The sequence below is a fragment of the Oncorhynchus keta genome, chromosome 24, assembly GCF_023373465.1.
Source record: "Oncorhynchus keta strain PuntledgeMale-10-30-2019 chromosome 24, Oket_V2, whole genome shotgun sequence".
Lineage (NCBI taxonomy): Eukaryota > Metazoa > Chordata > Actinopteri > Salmoniformes > Salmonidae > Oncorhynchus > Oncorhynchus keta.
The window spans coordinates 34964151-34987493 of record NC_068444.1 but is presented as its reverse complement, the minus strand read 5'-3'; the positions used below and the strand labels follow the sequence as shown (position 1 = coordinate 34987493).

Genomic DNA, 23343 nt, shown 5'->3' with positions numbered 1-23343 from the left:
TAGGTGGAAAGGTACACATTTCCTGACTAAAAAACATTAGTACTTTTGGTAAAAATATCAAATTCGTCTGTATTCTTTCAATAAAACAACAAATTTGCCCATAATTCGCAGATTTCTCAATTGTTCTTAGTAGTGCACAAACAAACCTCATGAGTCACATGAACCGTTTTTGCAGCTTTCCAGTTCAAGACTGCAGGGAGAGAAGGAAAATTCCACCTAATGAGTTTCAATGTATGGAATCACTTGGGAAATTTGTGATTTAAGGTACTTACCCTTTAAGGTACTTACGCCTGCCCTAAGACAGTTTAGCCTTTTATTCATTTTATAACATATTTTATCCACATTTTATCCCCAATTTTGTGATATTCAATTGCAATCTTGTCTCATCACTGCAACTCCCCAGTGGGCTCTGGAGAAGCGAAAGTCGAGTCATGCATCCTCCGAACCATGACCTGCCAAACCGCGCATCTTACATCCACTGGCTTAACACGGAAGCCAGCCGCATCAATGTGTCGGAGGAAACACTGTTCAACTCACGACCAAAGTCAGCCTGCAGGTTCCCGGCCCACCACAAGAAGTCGCTAGAGCGCGATGAGCCAAATGAAGCCCCCCCGCTCAAACCCTCCCCTAAACCAGACGACGCTGGGCCAATTGCGTCCCGCTATGGGACTCCCAGTCACTGCGGGTTGTGACACAGCCTGGGATCAAATCCTGGTCTGTAGTGATGCCTCAAGCACTGCGATGCAGTGCCTTAGACCGTTGCGCAACTCAGGAAGCCCTACGTTTTGCCTTTTCACAGTGTGTTATTACATCAGGTGCTATGTCATTTTCATAGGATTGTTGTGTCGGATTTATGACAGCTCATATAGTCTGCTCACAGTCATATACAGAATGCCTGCTGAGAAGGTAATGTTTAATTAACGGTTTCACGTATAGTGCATTCGAAAAGTATTCAGACCCCTTGAGTTTTCCACATTGTGTTACGTTACCGCCTTTTTCTAAAATTGATTAAATACATTTTTCCCCTCATCAATCTACATAAATTACAATACCACATAATGACAAAGCAAAAACAGGTATGTAGAAATTTAAAAAATTAAAACATTCAGGCCATTTACTTTGTTGAAGCACCATTTGCAGCAATTACAGATTCAAGTATTCTTGAGTATGACGCTACAAGCTTGGCACAGCTGTATTTGGGGAGATTCTCACATTCTTCTCTGCAGATCCTCCAAACTCTCTCAGATTGGATGGGGAGCATCGCTGCACAGCTATTTTCAGGTCTCTTTAGGGATGTTCGCTCGGGTTCAATTTGGGCTCTGGCTGGGCCAATCAAGGACATTCAGAGACTTGTCCCGAAGCCACTCCTGCGTTGTCTTGGCTGTGTGCTTAGGGTCATTGTCCTGTTGGAAGTTGAACCTTCGCCCCAGTCTGAGGTCCTGAGCGCTCAGGAGCATATTTTCATCAAGGATCTCTCTGTACTTTGCTCCATTCATCTTTTACCCTGTCCTGGCTAGTCTACCAGTCTCTGCCACTGAAAAACACCCAAAAAGCATGATGCTGCCACCACCATGCTTCCCAGTAGAGATGGTGCAAGGTTTCCTCCAGATGTTACGCTTGTCAATCAGTAAAAGAGAGAATCTTGTTTCTCTTTGTCTGAGAGTCTTTTACAGTAGGTGCCTTTTAGCAAACTCCAAGCGGGCTGTCATGTGCCTTTTACTGAGGAGTGGCTTCTGTCTGGCCACTCTACCATAAAGGCCTGATTGTGGGAGTGCTGCAGAGATAATTGTCCTTCTGGAAGGTTCTCCCATCTCCACAGAGGAACTCTGGAGCTCTGTCAGAGTGACCATCAGGTTCTTGGTCACCTCCCTGACCAAGGCCCTTCTCTCCCAATTGCTCAGTTTGGCCGGGTGGCCAGCTCTAGGAGGATTCTTGGTGGATCCAAACTTCTTCCATTTAAGAATGATGGAGGCCACTGTGTTCTTGGGGACCTTCAATGCTGCAGACATTTTTTGGTACACTTCACCAGATCTGTGCCTCGACACAATCCTGTCTCAGAGCTCTGCTGACAATTGCCTCGACCTCATGGTTTGTTTCTTGCTCTGACATGCACTGTCAACTGTGGGGCCTTATATAGACAGGTGTGTGCCTTTCCAAATCATGTCCAATCAATTGAATTTACCACAGGTGGACTCCAATCAAGTTGTAGAAACATCTCAAGGATGATCAATGGAAACAGGATGAACCTGTTTGAACCTGAGCTGAATTTCGAGTATCATAGCAAAGGGTCTGAATACTTATGTAAATAAGGTAGTTCTGTTTTTCGCTTTGTCATTATGGAGGATTGTGTGTAGATTGACGAGAAAAAAAACGTGTGTATTTAATACATTTTAGAAGAAAAATGTCTGAATACTTTCCCGAATGCACGTGTTCATAGCGTGGCTTTAATAGAGATAGAATCGACCCTCACAGCCCGTTGTTTAAGTGTGTGTCTATAGGTGTGTAGGTGTGTTTAGGTGTTATAACAGCGATAGGATTGACCACACATTATTTACCTCTGGGTGTGGAAAATGTCTACTTGAGAGTTTGTGATTGCTTGTGAGTGTGCTCACCTGAATAGTGTACAGTATTATTGGATTGAGCTAACATTCTCATTCCCCCCTCCCTCTTCTTCTCACCCCACTCCTCCCCCCTTTAGGCTGAGGGTTCCACGTTTCTCCAGATGGGTGCCTCCCTGGAGCAGCAGATCGTCTGCATGTTCAAGGTACAGGAATAGAATAATCTAAAGTTCATGTTCACTTATAGAGCCCCCTTTCAGCCAATCAGAATGTAGCAATCAGGAAAGCCGTGGTCTGAAATGTTATGTCAATATATGATTTTACATTTATGGGTCGTTCCACAAGTACGTTTTGTATTCCTTTGATATTTTGAGTAGAAATTGTGCACCAATATTGCATTTTACAAGCCTGTTATATTAAATGAAGTGCCCTTCAGACTATTAGTATGAATAAAGACTTGCTAAAGCAAGGTTTCTCAAACTTGGTCCTAGGGCCCCCCTGGGCGCACATTTTGGTTTTTGCCCTATCACTACACAGCTGATTCAAATAATCAACTCATCAAGCTTGGATTATTGGAATCAGCTGTGTAGTGCTAGGACCAAAATATATATATGTGCAACCAGGCTGGGCCCCAGGATTGAGTTTGAGAAACACAACACAATTCAGCATTTTGACATGTTTCTTGTCTCGTTTTTACGAATTAGATTAAGATTTCAACCCACTTATCCAAGTTTTCATTTTAAAGCTTTGACCAAGTTCTTTCTGAAGAGTATTATGTATTTATGTTATTAGTGATCAATTAGCATCTGTCCCTCATTTCAAGGTCAAATCTTTTATATGAACTGAACTCTCGTTTCAATGTGGTGAAACTATTCCTTTTTAAATTATTTTTTCAGTAAAAGTAAAATCATAGAGAGAAAGCAGGTGAGCTGGTTCTACTCTTTTTGGCCTTTTCTGGTGTTCTGTGGTGGAAAACTGAGTGCATCCAGCACAACACGTCAACTCTGTTACCCATAGATAGATAGGCTAGAGATGTTTGAACAGTTACATTTTTTTTGTGAAGCTTGCATTCAATTTCAACTCCCTGTTGCACACAACAAGTGTCACGGCCGTTAAAAGAACTGGACCAAGGTGCAGCGTGGTGAGCGTATATTTTCTCTTTTATTCGAAATGACCCCGACAAAACAAAACAAACAATACAAAACAAACCGTGAAGCTTAAGGCTATGTGCCGTCAAAAAAAGTTCACTTCCCACAAACACAGGTGGGAAAAAAGGGTACCTAAGTATGGTTCCCAATCAGAGACAACGATTAAGAACCATACCCGGCCAAAACATAGAAATAGAAAATCATAGAAACACAAAACATAGAATGCCCACCCCAACTCACGCCCTGACCAAACCAAAATAGAGACATAAAAATGATCTCTAAGGTCAGGGCGTGACAACAAGCTTCTATTCCCCCTGTCACAAGTGCATTTATCACTGATTTAAGATCAAAACATCAACCCTGTCACGGTCAACCCTGCTACTTTATTTTGCACTTTATTGGCACTTACTTTTGTTAGACTTCAGTGCGGCCTTTGACATTATCGATCATAGTCTGCTGCTGGCAAAACTTATGTTATGGCTTTACACCCCCTGCTATATTGTGGATAAAGAGTTACCTGTCTAACATACCACAGAGGGTGTTCTTTAATGGAAGCCTCTCCAACATAATCCAGGTAGAATCAGGAATTCCCCAAGGCAGCTGTCTTGGCCCTTTACTTTTTTCAATCTTTACTATTGAATTGCCACTGGCTTTGAGGAAATCCAGAGTGTCTATGTATGCAGATGACTCAACACTATACATGTCAGCTACAACAGTGACTGAAATGACTGCAACACTTAACAAAGAGCTGCAGTTAGTTTCAGAATGGGTGTCAAGGAATAGGTTCATCCTAAATATTTCTAAAACTAAAAGCATTGTATTTGGGACAACTCATTCACTAAACCCTAAACCTCAACTAAATCTTGTAATAAATAATGTGGAAATTGAGCAAGTTGAGGTGACTAAACTGCTTGGAGTTACCCTGGATTGTAAACTCATGGTCAAAACATATTGATACACCAGCACTGTCAGCACGGCTGGCCCTTGGATGTACACAGAGAGCTAATATTAATAATATGCATGTCAATCTCTCCTGGCTCAAAGTAGAGGAGAGATTGACTACCTGTTGAATGCACTGAGCTGTCTGTTTGAACTACACCCATGCATACCCCACAAGACATGCCACAAGAAGTCTCTTCACAGTCCCTAAGTCCAGAACAGACTATGGAAGGTGCACTGTACTAAATAGAGCCATGACCACATGGAACTCTATTCCACATCAAGTGACTCATGCAAGCAGTACAAATAGCTTTTTTTAAAGATAGAAAAACACCTTATGGAACAGCGGAGACTGTGAAGCAACACAAACATCGTCACAGACACAAGCATACACACACACACACACACACACACACACACACACACACACACACACACACACACACACACACACACACACACACACACACACACACACACACACACACACACACACACACACACACACACACACACATGGATTTTGTACTGTATATATGTTGGATAGGGGCCTGAGAATGTATTGTATGTTTTTTAAATTATATAACTGCCTTAATTTTTCTGGACCCCAGGAAGAGTAGCTGCTGCCTTGGTATGGGGATCCATAATAAATACAAATACAAAATACTAAAATCATTTTTTAATTTAACTTCTTGAGATGGAAAAACATGTTTTTTTTCCAAATTAATTTGAACATGTGCTCTTTATGACAATGTTAAAGAGGTGAAATAAAAATGTATTTTGGACCAGATTACACGAGCCACAATGTACTCTATTAGTGGAACGACCCTTTACATATAATATGTTCTATCATGTCTATATTCTAGTTGATGGAGGAGTATGACTGGGGAGACTTTGTAGTAATCACCAGCATGTGGCCGGGATACGAGACGTTTGTAGACTATGTCCGATCCTACACGGACACTTCCTACTTCCTGTGGAGGCTACAAGATATCCTGTCTCTGGAGATGTCCGTCGGAACCAGTGACGTCCGAGCCAAACGCATGTTACAGCAGGTAGGAGAGAGAATTTTTAAAAACTATTTCCAACGAGAGAAAGAGAGAGAGAGGTTAATGTTAGATATTACTTACAGTGTTATATCTGTCTGTCCCTCTAGATTGATTCCCAGGTGCTCCTGGCCTACTGTTCCTATGAAGAGGCCCAGTACCTGTTCCAGGTAGCAGGGGAGGTGGGTCTACTGGGGCCTGGGTACATCTGGATCCTCCCCTCCCTCGCATTGGGCAACACAGAGAGCCCTCCACCTATCAGCTTCCCTGTAGGACTGATTGGCGTCATCACTGACCACTGGAGGAAGAGCCTGAGGCAACGTGTCAGAGAGGGAGTGGCCATAGTGGCCAAAGGGGCGGATAGTTTCAGAAGGCATCAAGGGTTCCTTCCAGAGGGACACAGCGACTGCAACACACCAGTTACACATATCAACAACAACACACTGTTCAGGTGAGTGTGTGAGGCCACACACCCTCTCGTCCTGTGTGTGTTTTTGTAAGTAGACACATACTAAACAGGTGTGTTTGTGTTGAAAACTGAATCTGTGTGTGTTGCAGACACATGCTAAATGTGACATGGGAGCGTAAGGACCTGTCGTTCAACAGTGATGGCTACCTGACCAACCCCTCCATGGCCATCATCGCACTGGACAGAGACAGACTGTGGGACAAGGTACTGAATTACATGTGTGTGTGTGTGTGTGTGTGTGTGTGTGAGTGAGTGGGTGTGTGTCTGGACCGTGAAACAACCAATCCAGCACTACCTGGTGTCTGGTGTACTTTGACAGCTCTTTGGTCTTGGCCATAGTGGAGTTTGGAGTGTGACTGTTTGAGGTTGTGGGCAGGTGTCTTTTATACTGATAACAAGTTCAAACAGGTGATAAATTAATTATTATGTATTATCACTGATTTTTAGGTCCCTACAAGTATAAAGGAACATAACAGTGTGTGTGTGGTTGTGTGCGTGTGTGTGTGTGGGGGTCGTGACTGTGCAGTCGGAAACTCAAACACAAAAAAAAAGTCAGGCTGCTGGGGAATGCTCTGGAATTCCAACAAAACACAGTCATTCACAACCCCTGCTTCTATTTCTTCCCTTCAACCTTCTCACTCTCTCTGTAACACTCTCTCCCTCTTTCCTTTAAACCTCTCTCCCCCTCCTTACCTCCAGTGTCATGTAGCTCATTCATTAGTGAAAAAGTGTCATTGTGCACTTACTTGTGGGTTTGTGCATGTGACATGCCCTTTTCATCCCTTCTCTTTCCTTTTGACACACTGACAGCACTACACATCTCATTTTTTAAAACTAAGTCAGGGGGAACCGTCTCTCTATCTACCTCACTGCTTTCCTCCTAGAGAGGGAGGAGTGATTGATTTCAGTAACTGCCTGCGAAACAGTTAAAACAGCACTGCAATTCATAGAGTCAGACACAATCGTGTGGGTTATTTACATGCTAATGTCGCTTTCAATAGTGTTGTAGCTATTTCTACTTAAAAAAAGTAATATAAATCAACAGAGATAGATTTAGAGTTAGAAAAATGTATTTAAGTGTCACGCAATGATACAATAGTCCAAAATGCAGATTTTATTTTCAACCACATTGTGGATCACTCATATTGAGTTCTGCAACACTAAAAACAATCATGATCAAACATTGTACAGGATTCATCTATAATACATGACATCATCTATACACATGTAGCCTCTGCATAAAAAAAACGGAGTATACAGTGGATAAAAGGACAATTGGGCACATAAAAAGAAACGTCTCTATTGGAGGATAAGATGGCAGGGTTTGGCGCAGGCCTTTACAGTGCAGGCATTGACCTTTGACTTCTTCCACATGTTGTTGTTTGTCACAGCCTGAATTCAAAATAGATCAAATCATTTTTTTTCTCACCAACCTACACACAATACTGTGTGTGAAACTTTGATAATGACAAAGTGAAAGCATGTTTTTAGACATTTTTGCTGATTTATTGAAAATTAAATACAGAAATAGAGTGAGCTCCAAAAGTATTAGTACAGTGACACTGTTTTGGTTTTGGCTCTGTATTACACCACTCTGGATATGAAATTATCAATGACTTTGTTTTGAGGGTATTTTCATCCATAGCGGGTGATTTTACAATTGTTAACAAATTTACTTACACTGTATGTGTATTAAAGTAGTCGAAAGTGTAGTATTTGGTCCCATATTCCTAGCATTTGCTGTTTGTTTTGGTTGTGTTTCAGATGATTTTGTCCCCAATAGAGATTAATGGTAAACAATGTATTGTGTCATTTTGGAAGAACTTTTATTGTAAATAAGAATATAATATTTTTCTAAACACTTCTACATTAATCTGGAATCTACCATAATTATGGATAATCCTGTGTCACACTGTGAACTGTTTCACCTGTCCTTGTGATTGTCTCCACCCCCTCCAGTTGTCGCCAATCTTCCCCCTTATCCCCTGTGTATTTATACCTGTGTTCTCCGTATACCTGTTTGTCCGTTGCCAGTTCATCTTGTTTGTCAGTTCAACCAGCATTTTTGTTCTCAGCTCCTGCTTTTCCCAGTCTCTCTTTTTCTCGCCCTCCTGGTTTTGACCCTTGCCTGTCCTGACTCTGAGCCCACCTGCCTGACCACTCTGCCTGCCACTGAGCCTGCCTGCTAAACTGTAGCTTTGCCCCACTTCTGGATTGCTGACCTCTGCCTACCCTGAGCCTGCCTGCCATCTGGTATTGTTGCCCCACCTCTGGTTTACTGACCCCTGCCTGCCTTGACCTGTCTATTGCCTGCCCCTGTTAGAATATTAAACTATTGTCAATTCGACGTGTCTGCATCTGGATCTTACCTTGATTTCTGATAGTCCTGAATGAATTGTGAATAATGATGAGACAGAAAGTTGCGTAAATATCACCCCCCACAAAAAAATCAAATCAAATCAAATGAAATTTTATTTGTCACATGGTTAGCAGATGTTAATGCGAGTGTAGCGAAATGCTTGTGCTTCTAGTTCCGACAATGCAGTAATAACCAACAAGTAATCTAACTAACAATTCCTAAACTACTGTCTTATACACAGTGTAAGGGGATAAATAATATGTACATAAGGATATATGAATGAGTGATGGTACAGAGCAGCATAGGCAAGATACAGTAGATGGTATCGAGTACAGTATATACATATAAGACGAGTATGTAAACAAAGTGGCATAGTTAAAGTGGCTAGAGATACATGTATTACATAAGGATGCAGTCGATGATATAGAGTACAGTATATACGTATGCATATGAGATGAATAATGTAGGGTAAGTAACATTATATAATATAGCATTGTTTAAAGTGGCTAGTGATATATTTACATCATTCCCATCAATTCCCATTATTAAAGTGGCTGGAGTTGAGTCAGTGTCAGTGTGTTGGCAGCGGCCACTCAATGTTAGTGGTGGCTGTTTAACAGTCTGATGGCCTTGAGATAGAAGCTGTTTTTCAGTCTCTCGGTCCCAGCTTTGATGCACCTGTACTGACCTCGCCTTCTGGATGATAGCGGGGTGAACAGGCAGTGGCTCGGGTGGTTGATGTCCTTGATGATCTTTATGGCCTTCCTGTAACATCGGGTGGTGTAGGTGTCCTGGAGGGCAGGTAGTTTGCCCCTGGTGATGCGTTGTGCAGACCTCACTACCCTCTGGAGAGCCTTACGGTTGAGGGCGGAGCAGTTGCCGTACCAGGCGGTGATACAGCCCGCCAGGATGCTCTCGATTGTGCATCTGTAGAAGTTTGTGAGTGCTTTTGGTGACAAGCCAAATTTCTTCAGCCTCCTGAGGTTGAAGAGGCGCTGCTGCGCCTTCTTCACAATGCTGTCTGTGTGAGTGGACCAATTCAGTTTGTCTGTGATGTGTATGCCGAGGAACTTAAAACTTGCTACCCTCTCCACTACTGTTCCATCGATGTGGATAGGGGGGTGTTCCCTCTGCTGTTTCCTGAAGTCCACAATCATCTCCTTAGTTTTGTTGACGTTGAGTGTGAGGTTATTTTCCTGACACCACACTCCGAGGGCCCTCACCTCCTCCCTGTAGGCCGTCTCGTCGTTGTTGGTAATCAAGCCTACCACTGTTGTGTCGTCCGCAAACTTGATGATTGAGTTGGAGGCGTGCGTGGCCACGCAGTCGTGGGTGAACAGGGAGTACAGGAGAGGGCTCAGAACGCACCCTTGTGGGGCCCCAGTGTTGAGGATCAGAGGGGAGGAGATGTTGTTACCTACCCTCACCACCTGGGGGCGGCCCGTCAGGAAGTCCAGTACCCAGTTGCACAGGGCGGGGTCGAGACCCAGGGTCTCGAGCTTGATGACGAGCTTGGAGGGTACTATGGTGTTGAATGCCGAGCTGTAGTCGATGAACAGCATTCTCACATAGGTATTCCTCTTGTCCAGATGGGTTAGGGCAGTGTGCAGTGTGGTTGAGATTGCATCGTCTGTGGACCTATTTGGGCGGTAAGCAAATTGGAGTGGGTCTAGGGTGTCGGGTAGGGTGGAGGTGATATGGTCCTTGACTAGTCTCTCAAAGCACTTCATGATGACAGAAGTGAGTGCTACGGGCGGTAGTCGTTTAGCTCAGTTACCTTAGCTTTCTTGGGAACAGGAACAATGGTGGCCCTCTTGAAGCATGTGGGAACAGCAGACTGGTATAGGGATTGATTGAATTTGTCCGTAAACACACCGGCCAGCTGGTCTGCGCATGCTCTGAGGGCGCGGCTGGGGATGCCGTCTGGGCCTGCAGCCTTGCGAGGGTTAACACGTTTAAATGTCTTACTCACCTCGGCTGCAGTGAAGGAGAGACCGCATGTTTTCGTTGCAGGCCGTGTCAGTGGCAGTGTATTGTCCTCAAAGCTGGCAAAACAGTTATTTAGTCTGCCTGGGAGCAAGACATCCTGGTCTGTGACTGGGCTGGATTTCTTCCTGTAGTCCGTGTTTGACTGTAGACCCTACCACATGCCTCTTGTGTCTCAGCCGTTGAATTGAGATTCTACTTTGTCTCTGTACTGACGCTTAGCTTGTTTGATAGCCTTGCGGAGGGAATAGCTGCACTGTTTGTATTCGGTCATGTTACCAGACACCTTGTCCTGATTAAAAGCAGTGGTTCGCGCTTTCAGTTTCACGCGAATGCTGCCATCAATCCACGGTTTCTGGTTAGGGAATGTTTTAATCGTTGCTATGGGAACGACATCTTCAACGCACGTTCTAATGAACTCGCACACCGAATCAGCGTATTCGTCAATGTTGTTATCTGACGCAATACGAAACATATCCCAGTCCACGTGATGGAAGCAGTCTTGGAGTGTGGAGTCAGCTTGGTCGGACCAGCGTTGGACAGACCTCAGCGTGGGAGCCTCTAGTTTTAGTTTCTGTCTGTAGGCAAGGATCAGCAAAATGGAGTCGTGGTCAGCTTTTCCGAAAGGGGGCGGGGCAGGGCCTTATATGCGTCGCAGAAGTTAGAGTAACAATGATCCAAGGTTTTTCCACCACTGGTTGCGCAATCGATATGCTGATAAAATTTAGGGAGTCTTGTTTTCAGATTAGCCTTGTTAAAATCCCCAGCTACAATGAATGCAGCCTCCGGATAAATGGTTTCCAGTTTGCAAAGAGTTAAATAAAGTTAGTTCAGAGCCATCGATGTGTCTGCTTGGGGGGGATATATACGGCTGTGATTATAATCGAAGAGAATTCTCTTGGTAGATAATGCGGTCTACATTTGATTGTGAGGAATTCTAAATCAAGTGAACAGAAGGATTTGAGTTCCTGTATGTTTCTTTCATCACACCATGTCTCGTTAGCCATAAGGCATACGCCCCCGCCCCTCTTCTTACCAGAAAGGTGTTTGTTTCTGTCGGCGCGATGCGTGGAGAAACCCGTTGGCTGCTATCCTCCCTGTTAGTATAATGGTGAGAGGTTAGCATGTCTTGGGGGGTATGATATCTGTGCATCTGTAACATTCTCACTTATCATTATTCACTAAAATATATCACTGTCCCAATACTTTTGGAGCTCACTCTATATCATTTACATAAGTATTCACACCTCTGAGTCAAAACCTGTTAGAATCACCTTTTGGCAGCTATTAGCTTCACTGACAGTTCCATACTCTCCCTGACCGAGTCTGTAATACCTACATGTTTCAAGCAGACCATCATAGTCCTTGTGCCCAAGAAAGCGAATGTAACCTGCCTAAATGACTATTGCCTGTGGCACTCATGTCGGTAGCCATGAAGTGCTTTGAAAGGCTGGTCATGGCTCACATCAACACCATCAACCGGAAACCCTAGACCCACTCCAGTATGCATACCGCCCCAACAGATCCACTGGTGACGCAATCTCAATCACACTCCAAACTGCCCTTTCCCACCTGGACAAAAGGAACACCTATGTGAGAATGCTGTTCATTTGACTACAGCTCAGCGTCCTACACTATAGTGCACACAAAGCAATCACTAAGCTAAGGACCCTGGCACTAAACACCTCCCTTTGCAAGTGGATCCTGGACTTCCTGATGGGCCGCCCCCAGGTGGTAAGAGTAGGTAACAACACATCTTCCACGCTGATCCTCAACGCGGGGGCCCCTCAGGGGTGTGTGCTTAGTACCCTCCTGTACTCCCTGTTCACCCACGACTGCGTGGCCAAACACGACATCCAACACCATCATTAGGTTGGCTGATGACACAACAGTGGTAGGCTTGAGCACCGATGAGACAGCCTATAGGGAGGAGGTCAGAGACTTGGCAGTGTGATGCCAGAACAACAACCTCTCCCTCAACGCGAGCAAGACAAAGGGTGCTGATCATGGACTACAGGAAGAGGAGGGCCATTCACATCGACGGGGCTGCAGTGGAGCGGGTCGAGAATTGACATAATTTGAGTCAATTGGAGGTGTACCTGGGGATGTATTTCAAGGCCTACCTTCAAACTCAGTGCCTCTTTGCTTGACATCATGGGAAAATCAAAATAAATCAGCCAAGACCTCAGAAAATAAATTGTAGACCTCCACAAGTCTGGTTCATTCTTGGGAGCAATTTCCAAATGCCTGAAGGTACCATGTTCATCTGTACAAACAATAGTATGCAAGTATAAATAACATGGGACCACGCAGTCGTCATACCGCTCAGGAAGGAGACTCATTCGGTCTCCTAGAGATTAACTTACTTTGTTGCGAAAAGTGCAAATCAATCCCAGAACAACAGCAAAGGACCTTGTGAAGATGCTGGAGTAAAAGTATTTATGTCCACAGTAAAATGAGTCCTATATCGACATAACCTGAAAGGCCGCTCAGCAAGGAAGAAGCCACTGCTCCATAACCGCCATAAAAAAGCCAGACTACGGTTTGCAACTGCACATGGGGACAAAGATCATACTTTTAATGTCCTCTGGTCTGATGAAACAAAAATAGAACTGTTTGACCATAATGACCATCATTGTGTTTGGAGGAGAAAGGGGGGAGACTTGCAAGCTGAAGAACACCATCCCAACCGTGAAGCACGGGGGTAGCAGCATCATGTTGTGGGGGTGCTTTGCTGCACGAGGGACTAGTGCACTTCACAAAATAGATGGCATCATGGAAAATTGTTGGAGAATTGGATATATTGAAGTAACATGTCAAGACATCAGTCAGGAAGTTAAAGTTTGGTCGCAAATGGGTCGCAAATGGGTCTTCCAAATGGACAATGACCCCAAGCATACTTACAAACTTTTGTCAAAATGGCTTAAGGACAACAAAGTCAAGGTATTGGAGTGGCCATCACAAATGCCTGACCTCAATCCTATAGAACATTTGTGGGCAGAACTGAAAAAGCGTGTGTGAACAAGGAGGCCTACAAACCTGACTCAGTTACACCAGCTCTGTCAGGAGGAATGGGCCAAAATTCACCCAACTTATTGTGGGAAGCTTGTGGAAGGCTACCCAAAATATTTGACCCAAGTTAAACAATTTAAAGGCAATGCTACCAAATACTAATTGAGTGTATGTAAACTTCTGACCCACTGGGTATGTGATGAAAGAAGTAAAAGCTGAAATAAATAATTCTCTCTACTATTGTTCTAACATATCACATTCTTAAAATAAAGTGGCAATCCTAACTGACCTAAGACAGGGAATTTTTACTGAGTGAGTTTAAATGTATTTGGCTAAGGTGTATGCAAACTTCTGACTTACACTGAATGCAGGATGCTACCCACCCTCCACAGCTTGGCCTTCGCTCCAGAGCAAAACTCCAAACCCATAACCTAATTATTACTAATTGCCTAATTACCTAAAGCAGAGATTACTGCTTTCAAGGTTCTTTTTCCAAGCTATTCGGAGGGTGCTCTAGCAAACAAACAGCAGAGACCCGAGGACACCATTGCAACCTGGAACTGAGTGAGTAGCGTTTGGTCTGATGCTATTTTGAAAGCCTAGAAGAAAAATAAAAAACATTTTATTTTTTTTATAATAAAGTGCATTTACAGTGATATATTTTACTTTATGGTGACTGCATGCTGAGTTAAGGCTCCGAGGCTTGCAAGGACAGACCAAATACAAATTCATTTAGCACTAAATTGTGACGTAAACAGTCTTTGGGCCCAACAAGGGTCAGGAGTCTTTGAAGAGTCTTCTGAACCCCCCTCCTGCTGTTCAAAGACCATTCCCTGGCATTTTCTACAAGAAATCTGCCTCTAGAAATAAAAGCTTATCCCAAGTGTGTGTGACACCTACTCCCATTGCCTGCTGCACTGCTGCTTGGATTCCACCTGGCCATCTGTTTGCCGTCTGCCCTGCCCTGTCTCCCCCTGTCTGGTACAGGTACCTCCACCACACTAACCCCTCTCTCCTGAGCTTTTGCTCGCCTCCAGCACACACACACTGTTGGGGCGAGTGACTATGAACTTACAATGGCTAGCCCAAGTCTATTCGTTATATATTACATTTCTTTCTTGTGCATTTTGCTATTTTGCCATTTGACTCATGACTCCTGCATACTTTGTTGACTACAACCTTCTTTACCCAACTGTGGGACAGACTATGTTTGTTCCCACACTCAGGACTCTCTATTGGTTACACAAACGTTTTGCCTCACATCCTATTCTAACCACCTCTCTCCGGCTTTGTATTCATGTTACCTGATGAAATTGCTGTACAATATGATCTTGCTGACATCTGATGCACATTCAGATGTCATAAGTCAACACTGCAGATCTCTCCCTGTCCTCTGCCGTGCCTTGATTGTATTACAGTTTATGATATCTGGAAATGTGCATGTACACCCTGGCCCACCTACTGTTGCTAGCCCCAATTCTGACTTGTGCTCTGATATCTGCTTCACTGATTTCTGATTTCGTAAAAGCCTGGGTTTTCTGCACGTTAACACTGGAAACTTATTACGTAAAATGGATCAATTGAAAGTGTGGGTTCATAGCTCTTATCCAGATGTGTTGGTCATTACTGAGACGTGATTAAGGAAGAGTGTTTTGAATACTGATGTTAACCTTTCTGGTTATAACCTTTTTCGGCAAGACAGATCTTCCAAAGGTGGGGGAGTGGCAATCTTTACCAAGGATCACATTCAGTACTCAGTTGTCTCCACCAAGTCTGTCCCCAAACAATTTGATTCGCTGGTTTTAAGCACAAAACTCTCAAATAGCTCTTGTTGACTGTTGCTGGGTGCTATCGTCCTCCATCAGTATCGGCCTACGCTTGCTAATAAACTTTAATAAGCAAGCCTTCCTTCATGAACTGTGTAACAAGTGCACTGAGAGTCAGGAAGAAAGTTCAGGGAGTGTTTTAATAAATATACACTGCTCAAAAAAATAAAGGGAACACTTAAACAACACAATGTAACTCCAACTCAATCACACTTCTGTGAAATCAAACTGTCCACTTAGGAAGCAACACTGATTGACAATAAATTTCACATGCTGTTGTGCAAATGGAATAGACAACAGGTAGAAATTATAGGCAATTAGCAAGACACCCCCAATAAAGGAGTGGTTCTGCACGTGGTGACCACAGACCACTTCTCAGTTCCTATGCTTCCTGGCTGATGTTTTGGTCACTTTTGAATGCTGGTGGTGCTTTCACTCTAGTGGTAGCATGAGACTGAGTCTACAACCCACACAAGTGGCTCAGGTAGTGCAGCTCATCCAGGATGGCACATCAATGCGAGCTGTGGCAAGAAGGTTTCCTGTGTCTGTCAGCGTAGTGTCCAGAGCATGGAGGCACTACCAGGAGACAGGCCAGTACATCAGGAGATGTGGAGGAGGCCGTAGGAGGGCAACAACCCAGCAGCAGTACCGCTACCTCCGCCTTTGTGCAAGGAAGAGCAGGAGGAGCACTGCCAGAGCCCTGCAAAATGACCTCCAGCAGGCCACAAATGTGCATGTGTCTGCACAAACGGTCAGAAACAGACTCCATGAGGGTGGTATGAGGGCCAGATGTCCACAGGTGGGGGTTGTGCTTACAGCCCAACACCGTGCAGGACGTTTGGCATTTGCCAGAGAACACCAAGATTGGCAAATTTGCCACTGGCGCCCTGTGCTCTTCACAGATGAAAGCAGGTTCACACTGAGCACGTGACAGACGTTACAGAGTCTGGAGATGCCGTGGAGAACGTTCTGCTGCCTGCAACATCCTCCAGCATGACCGGTTTGGAGGTGGGTCAGTCATGGTGTGGGGTGGCATTTCTTTGGGGGGCCGCACAGCCCTCCATGTGCTCGCCAGAGGTAGCCTGACTGCCATTAGGTACCGAGATGAGATCCTCAGACCCCTTGGGAGACCATACGCTAGTGCGGTTGGCCCTGGGTTCCTCCTAATGCAAGACAATGCTAGACCTCATGTGGCTGGAGTGTGTCAGCAGTTCCTGCAAGAGGAAGGCATTGATGCTATGGACTGGCCCGCCTGTTCCCCAGACCTGAATCCAATTGAGCACATCTGGGACATCATGTCTCGCTCCATCCACCAACACCACGTTGCACCACAGACTGTCCAGGAGTTGGCGAATGCTTTAGTCCAGGGCGGGGAGGAGATCCCTCAGGAGACCATCCGCCACCTCATCAGGAGCATGCCCAGGCGTTGTAGGGAGGTCATACAGGCACGTGGAGGCCACACACACTACTGAGCCTCATTTGGACTTGTTTTAAGGACATTACATCAAAGTTGGATCAGCCTGTAGTGTGGTATTTCCACCTTAATTTTGAGTGTGACTCCAAATCCAGACCTCCATGGGTTGATACATTTGATTTCCATTGTTAATTTTTGTGTGATTTTGTTGTCAGCACATTCAACTATGTAAAGAAAAAAGTATTTAATACGAATATTTCATTCATTCAGATCTAGGATGTGTTATTTTAGTGTTCCCTTTATTTTTTTAAACAGTGTATTTAACAATAAACACGTAACACAAACAACGCACCAACATGAAAACAGAGTCAATAACACCTGAGGAAAGAACCAAGGGGAGAGACAGTTCTAGGGAAGACAATCAAGGAGTTGATGGAGTCCAGGTGAGTGTCATGAGGCGCAGAAGCACGAGACGATGGTGACAGTTGTGCTGGATAATCAGCAGCCTGATGACCTAGAGGCCAGAGAGGGAGTATACGTGACAAACTGGCCTCTGTAAAATGGTATAGAATCAGCTTGAAGACGCTTGGACCTTATTTTTTATATTTTCAGTGGTATTGTTAACAAACATGCCCCCATAAAGAAAATGAGAATTAAAAACAGGTTCAGCCCTTGGTGCGACCATGATCTTGCAGAGTTACTCCACTTCAAGAATTGCATTTGGCAAAAGGCTCGGCAAAAGGCTCAGGCTGACTGGCTATCATTCAGTCAAATGAGAAATAAGTGCATTCAGGCTATCCAGAAGGCCAAAGTTAGTTACTTTATGGAGCAGTTCTTACTCTGAGGGTCTAAACCCAAGAAGTTCTGGAAAACGGTTAAAGACCTGGAGAATAAACCCTCCTCCTCACAGCTGCCCATGTCCCTTAATGTTGATGATATATCAATTCTCCATATCAATTCTATTATAGTCTCAGACATTAATGTAACAGTTTTAGAAACTTCAATGTGTTTTCTATCCAATGCTACCAATTATATGCATATCCTGGCTTCTGGGCCTGAGTAACAGACAGTTTACTTTGGAAATTCAGGAATCTAGACCCTATCCCGAACCAGATTGATTAATTAGGTCAGGATTCCTATTTGACTCAGCCATGCCTCCTTGCCCATCCAGCATTTCCTCATCTCATACCCCTTCTAATGTGACTATCAATGATTGTCACGGGTAACTTGGTGCGTGAGGGAAGAATCAGGCGCAGAGAGCATATATTTCCACAGGAAGAATTGCACTTTTAATATCGCACAGAATATAATGCCCAACAAAACAGAGTGAGGAAAATGTGGACCAACCCAACACAACAGGGTGCCAGGTCCAGAGCATGAACACCAAAAAAGCATACACACGTAACATATCAGTAATCCCGCACGAAACAAGGGCGGGTAAACGTATTATAAACAAGGAAGCCAATCAAGCACACAAATAGCCAGGTTCAACTAATAAGACAAAATAAACAGACAACGAAAAAGGGATTGTTGCGGCTAGTAGGCCGGTGACGACGACCGCCGAGCACTGCCCGAACAGGCAGGGGGGCCAACTTCGGTGGAAGTCGTGACACTGATGCTTCTCCTTCTTTTTCCCCTGCCCGCTACAAAGTTTCTCCCTGCAGGCAGTCACTGAGTCCGAGGTGCTAAAGGAGCTCCTTAAACTTGACCCCAAAAAAACACCCTTTCTTCTTTAAGTTTGCTGCCCCTATAATCACCAAGCCTATCTCCAACCGTTTTAACCCGTCTCTCCTTTCTAGGGAGGTTCCCATTGCTTGGAAGGCAGCCACAGTTCACCCTTTATTTAAAGGTTGAGATCAAGCAACCAATTTATATTATGCCCTGTTTATCCAAAGTGTTGATGCAGGCACCACCATGTTTGAAAATATGAAGAGCGGTACTCAGCGATGTGTTGTATTTGCCCCAAACATAACGTTTTTTTTTGTTCAGGACATAAAGATAATTTCTTTGCCACATTGTCTTTGCATGTTTTGGAGTATTTCTATTTTGTACAGGCTCCCTTCAATTCACTCCATTGTTTAGGTTAGTATTGTGGAGTAACTACTATGTCGTTGAACCATCCTCAGTGAAATCCCTGAGCGGTTTCCTTCCTCTCCGGCAACTGAGTTAGGAAAGAAACCTGTATCTTTGTAGTGACTGGGTATATTGATACACCATCCAAAGTGTAACTAATATTTTCACCATGCTCAAAGGGATATTCAATGTCTGCTTTTTTTTCCTCCCTGGACTTTGTGTTTGAATCTGTGTTTGAAATACACTGCTCAACTGAGGGACCATTGTATGTGTGGGGTACAAAGATGAGGTAGTCATAACAAAATTATGTTAACCACTATTATTGCACACAGAGTGATTCTATGCAACCTATGTGACTTGATTGGCAAATATTTACTCCTGAACTTATTTAGGCTTGCCACAACAAAGGGGTTGAATACTTATTGACTCAATACATTTTAGCTTTTCATTTTGAATGAACTTGTAAAACATAATTCCACTTTGACATTATGGAGTATTGTGTGTGTGACACAAAATCTCAATTCAATTCATTTAAAATTCAGGCTGTAACACAACACAATGTGGATAAAGTAGAGGCACTGCATATTATTGTTATCTGTTAACATGTCACATAGTTTATTATTTTCATCAAGACCGTTACAATTTCTATTTTGGCTGATGCATGATGCAAAATCACTGCCATTTTTAAAAAAAAATAGCAACTGATGATGCCATATTTTCCAACCCATACAGCGCCTTGAATAACAGGATTTGTCGTGTATTTATCCACACCAAGGTAAAATCAGCATTTACACAATAAAAATATATAATTTCTGTTCCCCCATACTCCTGCAGCATAAGTACAAATACGGTATGTAGCACCAATGAATCAAACAGTTTAGTTAAACATTTAAATGGTAGCCGCCCATGGCTTTGTACTTTGCAATGATGGCACCGAGGGCACAATTCGCATAGTTAGATATGTACTTCACAGACACATTGTGATCCACAAAGTCTTTGACAATCAATCTCATATACTTGTACTCACTGATCATATCTACTGTGGCCTGGACCACAGCAGTGTTCTAGTCACTGCTGAATTCCAATAGCGTACCACCTTAGTTTTGTCCACGTTGATATTCAGATTCAATTGTCCACACCAGTTAAAAACAATATATAACATTTCTTGAAACTTATCTTCACTTTCAGATATCAGTACAATGTAATCTGCATATAAAAGAAGAGACACTATGATTTATGACTGGAGGGATGGAGTTGGAAGCTCCAGGGAAAGAAGCCTGGGTGATAAATGAAGCCCCAGTAGGGTTAAGCGAGGACAGGTTCTTAACGGGGATCACTGGGTCCTCTGGGGCTCTGCTTAGAGTCACAATCCATTGGATTACTTGGATCAGCCTCTCTCAGATCTACAGCCCTGAGTGTGTTTAATCCACTTTCATGTACTCTCCCTCTCCCCCCAGGTGGGAACATTAGAGCGGGGTATCCTCCAGGTGCGTTACCCGGTGTGGCCACGCTATGGCAGTTTTCTGGAGACGGTATCAGATGACCGCCACCTGACGGTAGCCACTCTGGAGGAGAGGCCCTTCGTCATCGTAGAAAACGTGGACCCCGACACGGGCACCTGTGTACGCAATACCGTGCCTTGCCGACGCCAGTCCAACCGCACCGAGAGGTACACACGCACGCACCAACAACAACATGCAAATTGCAAATGTATACAGATGGCTGCGCATAGAGTTGAAGTCGGAAGTTTACATGCACTTAGGTTGGAGTCATTAAAACTTGTTTTTCAACCACTCCACAAATTTCTTGTTATCAAACTATAGTTTTGGCAAGTTGGTTAGGACATCTACTTTGTGCATGACACAAGTGATTCTTCCAACAATTGTTTACAGACAGATTATTTCACTTATAATTCACTGCATCACAATTCCGGTGGGTCAGACGTTTACATACACTAAATTGACTATGCCTTTAAACAGCTTGGTAAATTCCTGAAAATGATGTCATGGCTTTAGAAGCTTCTGATAGGCTAATTGACATAACTGGAGTCAATTGGAAGTGTACCTGTGGAGGCTGGCGTAAACAGATACAAAAGTATCTATATCCACAGTAAAATGAGTCCTATATCGAATAACCTGAAAGGCCGCTCAGCAAGGAAGCCACTGCTCAAAAGCAGCCATAAAAAAAGACAGACTACGGTTTGCAACTGCACACGGGGACAAAGATCATACTTTTGGGAGAAGTGTTCTCTGGTCTGATGAAACAAAAATAGAACTGTTTGGCCATAATGACTATTGTTATGTTTGGAGGAAAAAGGGGGAGGCTTGCAAGCCGAAGAACACCATCCCAACCGTGAAGCACGGGGGTGGCAGCATCATGTTATGGGGGTGCTATGCTGCACGAGGGACTGGTGCACTTCACAAAATAGATAGCATGAGGAAGGAATATTATTTGGATATATTGAAGCAACATCTCAAGACATCAGTCAGGAAGTTAAAGTTTGGTCGCAAATGGATCTTCCGAATGGAGAATGACCCCAAGCATACTTCCAAAGTTGTAGCAAAATGGCTTAAGGACAACAAAGTCAAGGTATTGGAGTGGCCATCACAAAATCCTGACCTCAATCCTCTCTAAAATTTGTGGGCAGAACTGAAAAAGCATGTGCGAGCAAGCAGGCCTACAAACCTGACTCAGTTACACCAGCTCTGTCATGAGGAATGGGCCAAAATTCACCCATCTTATTGTGGGAAGCTTGTGGAAGGCTCCCCACAATGTTTGACCCATGTTAAATATTTTAAAGGCAGTGCTACCAAATACTAATTCAGTGTATGTAAACTTCTGATCCACTGGGAATGTGATGAAATAAATCATTCTCTCTACTATTATTCTGACATTTTACATTCTTCAAATAAAGTGGTGATCCTAACTGACCTACGACAGATCATTTTTACTTGAATTAAATGTCAGGAATTGTGAACAACTGAGTTAAATGTATTTGGCAAAGGTGCATCTGGTAAACACATACTGGAAGCTAGATTTTGAGACCGGGATACTTTTATACATTTCAAACACACAAACATACATGCATACACTATGATGCGCTGTTGTCAGAGCACATAGCAGCTGTGTGATCCTTTAAACTGTATCAAACCACGTGCATGAACACACCTGGAGTGAAACGGATTACTAATAGGAGTCAACCCATAACACAACAATGACACACCAGGGGCCAACCAGTATATTAATAGTGGAGAGATGTGTGGGGAGAGTTGTTGTGCGCGATGGCACATTGATTGGCTGTAAAGAAGATTTATCTGCCAACGCTGGCATATATATCATGGCACTGTCGGGTAGAAATCACACAACCCTCTCTTTCTCTTTCTCCTGATTCAACGCTTTATTGGCATGAATGGGTGGTTGTCACTGTTGCCAGAGCAATGCACATGAAGTATGACATAAATTAACCATGTGTTTGAGCAACAATAATAATAAAATATAGGAAACTAATAAACAAAACATTTAACAAACAGCAACAATTGAGAAATATAAATCTGCAAGGGCTATTGTTTCTCTTACATTATGACAGGCCAGGACATCATCTGGAGCAACATCTACTGTCTCTACATTTTCTCCAAACAAAATGCTGATTTTCTCCTCAACAGGCAGGTCAAGAAATCCTGCAATTCTGTCTTCAAATTTCAGGAGATAAATACCTCTGATTGATTCGTATTTTGAGCAGTGGAGTAGGAAGAGCTGCTCATCATCTACTTCACCTGACCCACAGTGCTTACTTAGTCTTTCTTCTCTGACCTTCCATGCTTTTCTATGGCGTTCTGTCTCTATTGCCAGGTTATGGTCCCTCTCTCTCTCTCTGGTCCCTCTCTCGGTCTTGGTCTCTCTCTCTCTCTCTCTCTCTCTCTCTCTCTCTCTCTCTCTCTCTCTCTCTCTCTCTCTCTCTCTCTCTCTCTCTCTCTTCCCCCCCCCCTGCTTGGGGAGTAATCAACACTACGGGCTACCAGGGAAAACCAGAAAGAGGGAGAGAGAGAGAGTTAGTGAAAGTAAAATAAAGGATGTTAATCATATGTTGGGTGACATAGCTCTTCTCCGTGGCAGATGTTTGGTGTAATTGAAAGATTTTTTACTCATTAAAACTCCTCTCTTTGGACAGCGGCTGGTCTCATTGGCAACATAACTGAACTCCAATAAGTGAGAGTATCGTAAACAGGTTGTTTGTTCAGCAACAAAAACCGATGCATGTGCAACTATGGGGAAAAACGGACAGAGTTGGCTTAGATTGTTGACATGTAAACTATATTTAGTCTCAAATGTTTGAAAATAAATACATTTGCACAATGAGCACTTGTGTCAAATACACCAGTATACTGTCGTTACTAGCAAATTTGAGCCATATTAGCATAGATGTGACATCAGTAAAAACACTTCAAATCAAGACATAGTTTCATCTTGTTCTTGATACCATCTGAAACAAGCCACACCCACGATTCACCACATG

General features: G+C 43.6%; 1 protein-coding gene across 1 annotated transcript in view; it reads left to right on the top strand.

Moving 5' to 3' along the window:
• Window positions 1-23343, top strand: part of LOC118357737 (glutamate receptor ionotropic, NMDA 2C-like) — a 94802-nt gene that overhangs the window by 35323 nt on the left and 36136 nt on the right. Inside the window, exons 4-8 of the mRNA XM_052478436.1 lie at window positions 2699-2764; window positions 5512-5700; window positions 5802-6142; window positions 6250-6364; window positions 20288-20499. Coding sequence (XP_052334396.1) covers window positions 2699-2764; window positions 5512-5700; window positions 5802-6142; window positions 6250-6364; window positions 20288-20499 — 923 coding nt within the window. The remainder of the gene's footprint in view (window positions 1-2698; window positions 2765-5511; window positions 5701-5801; window positions 6143-6249; window positions 6365-20287; window positions 20500-23343) is intronic.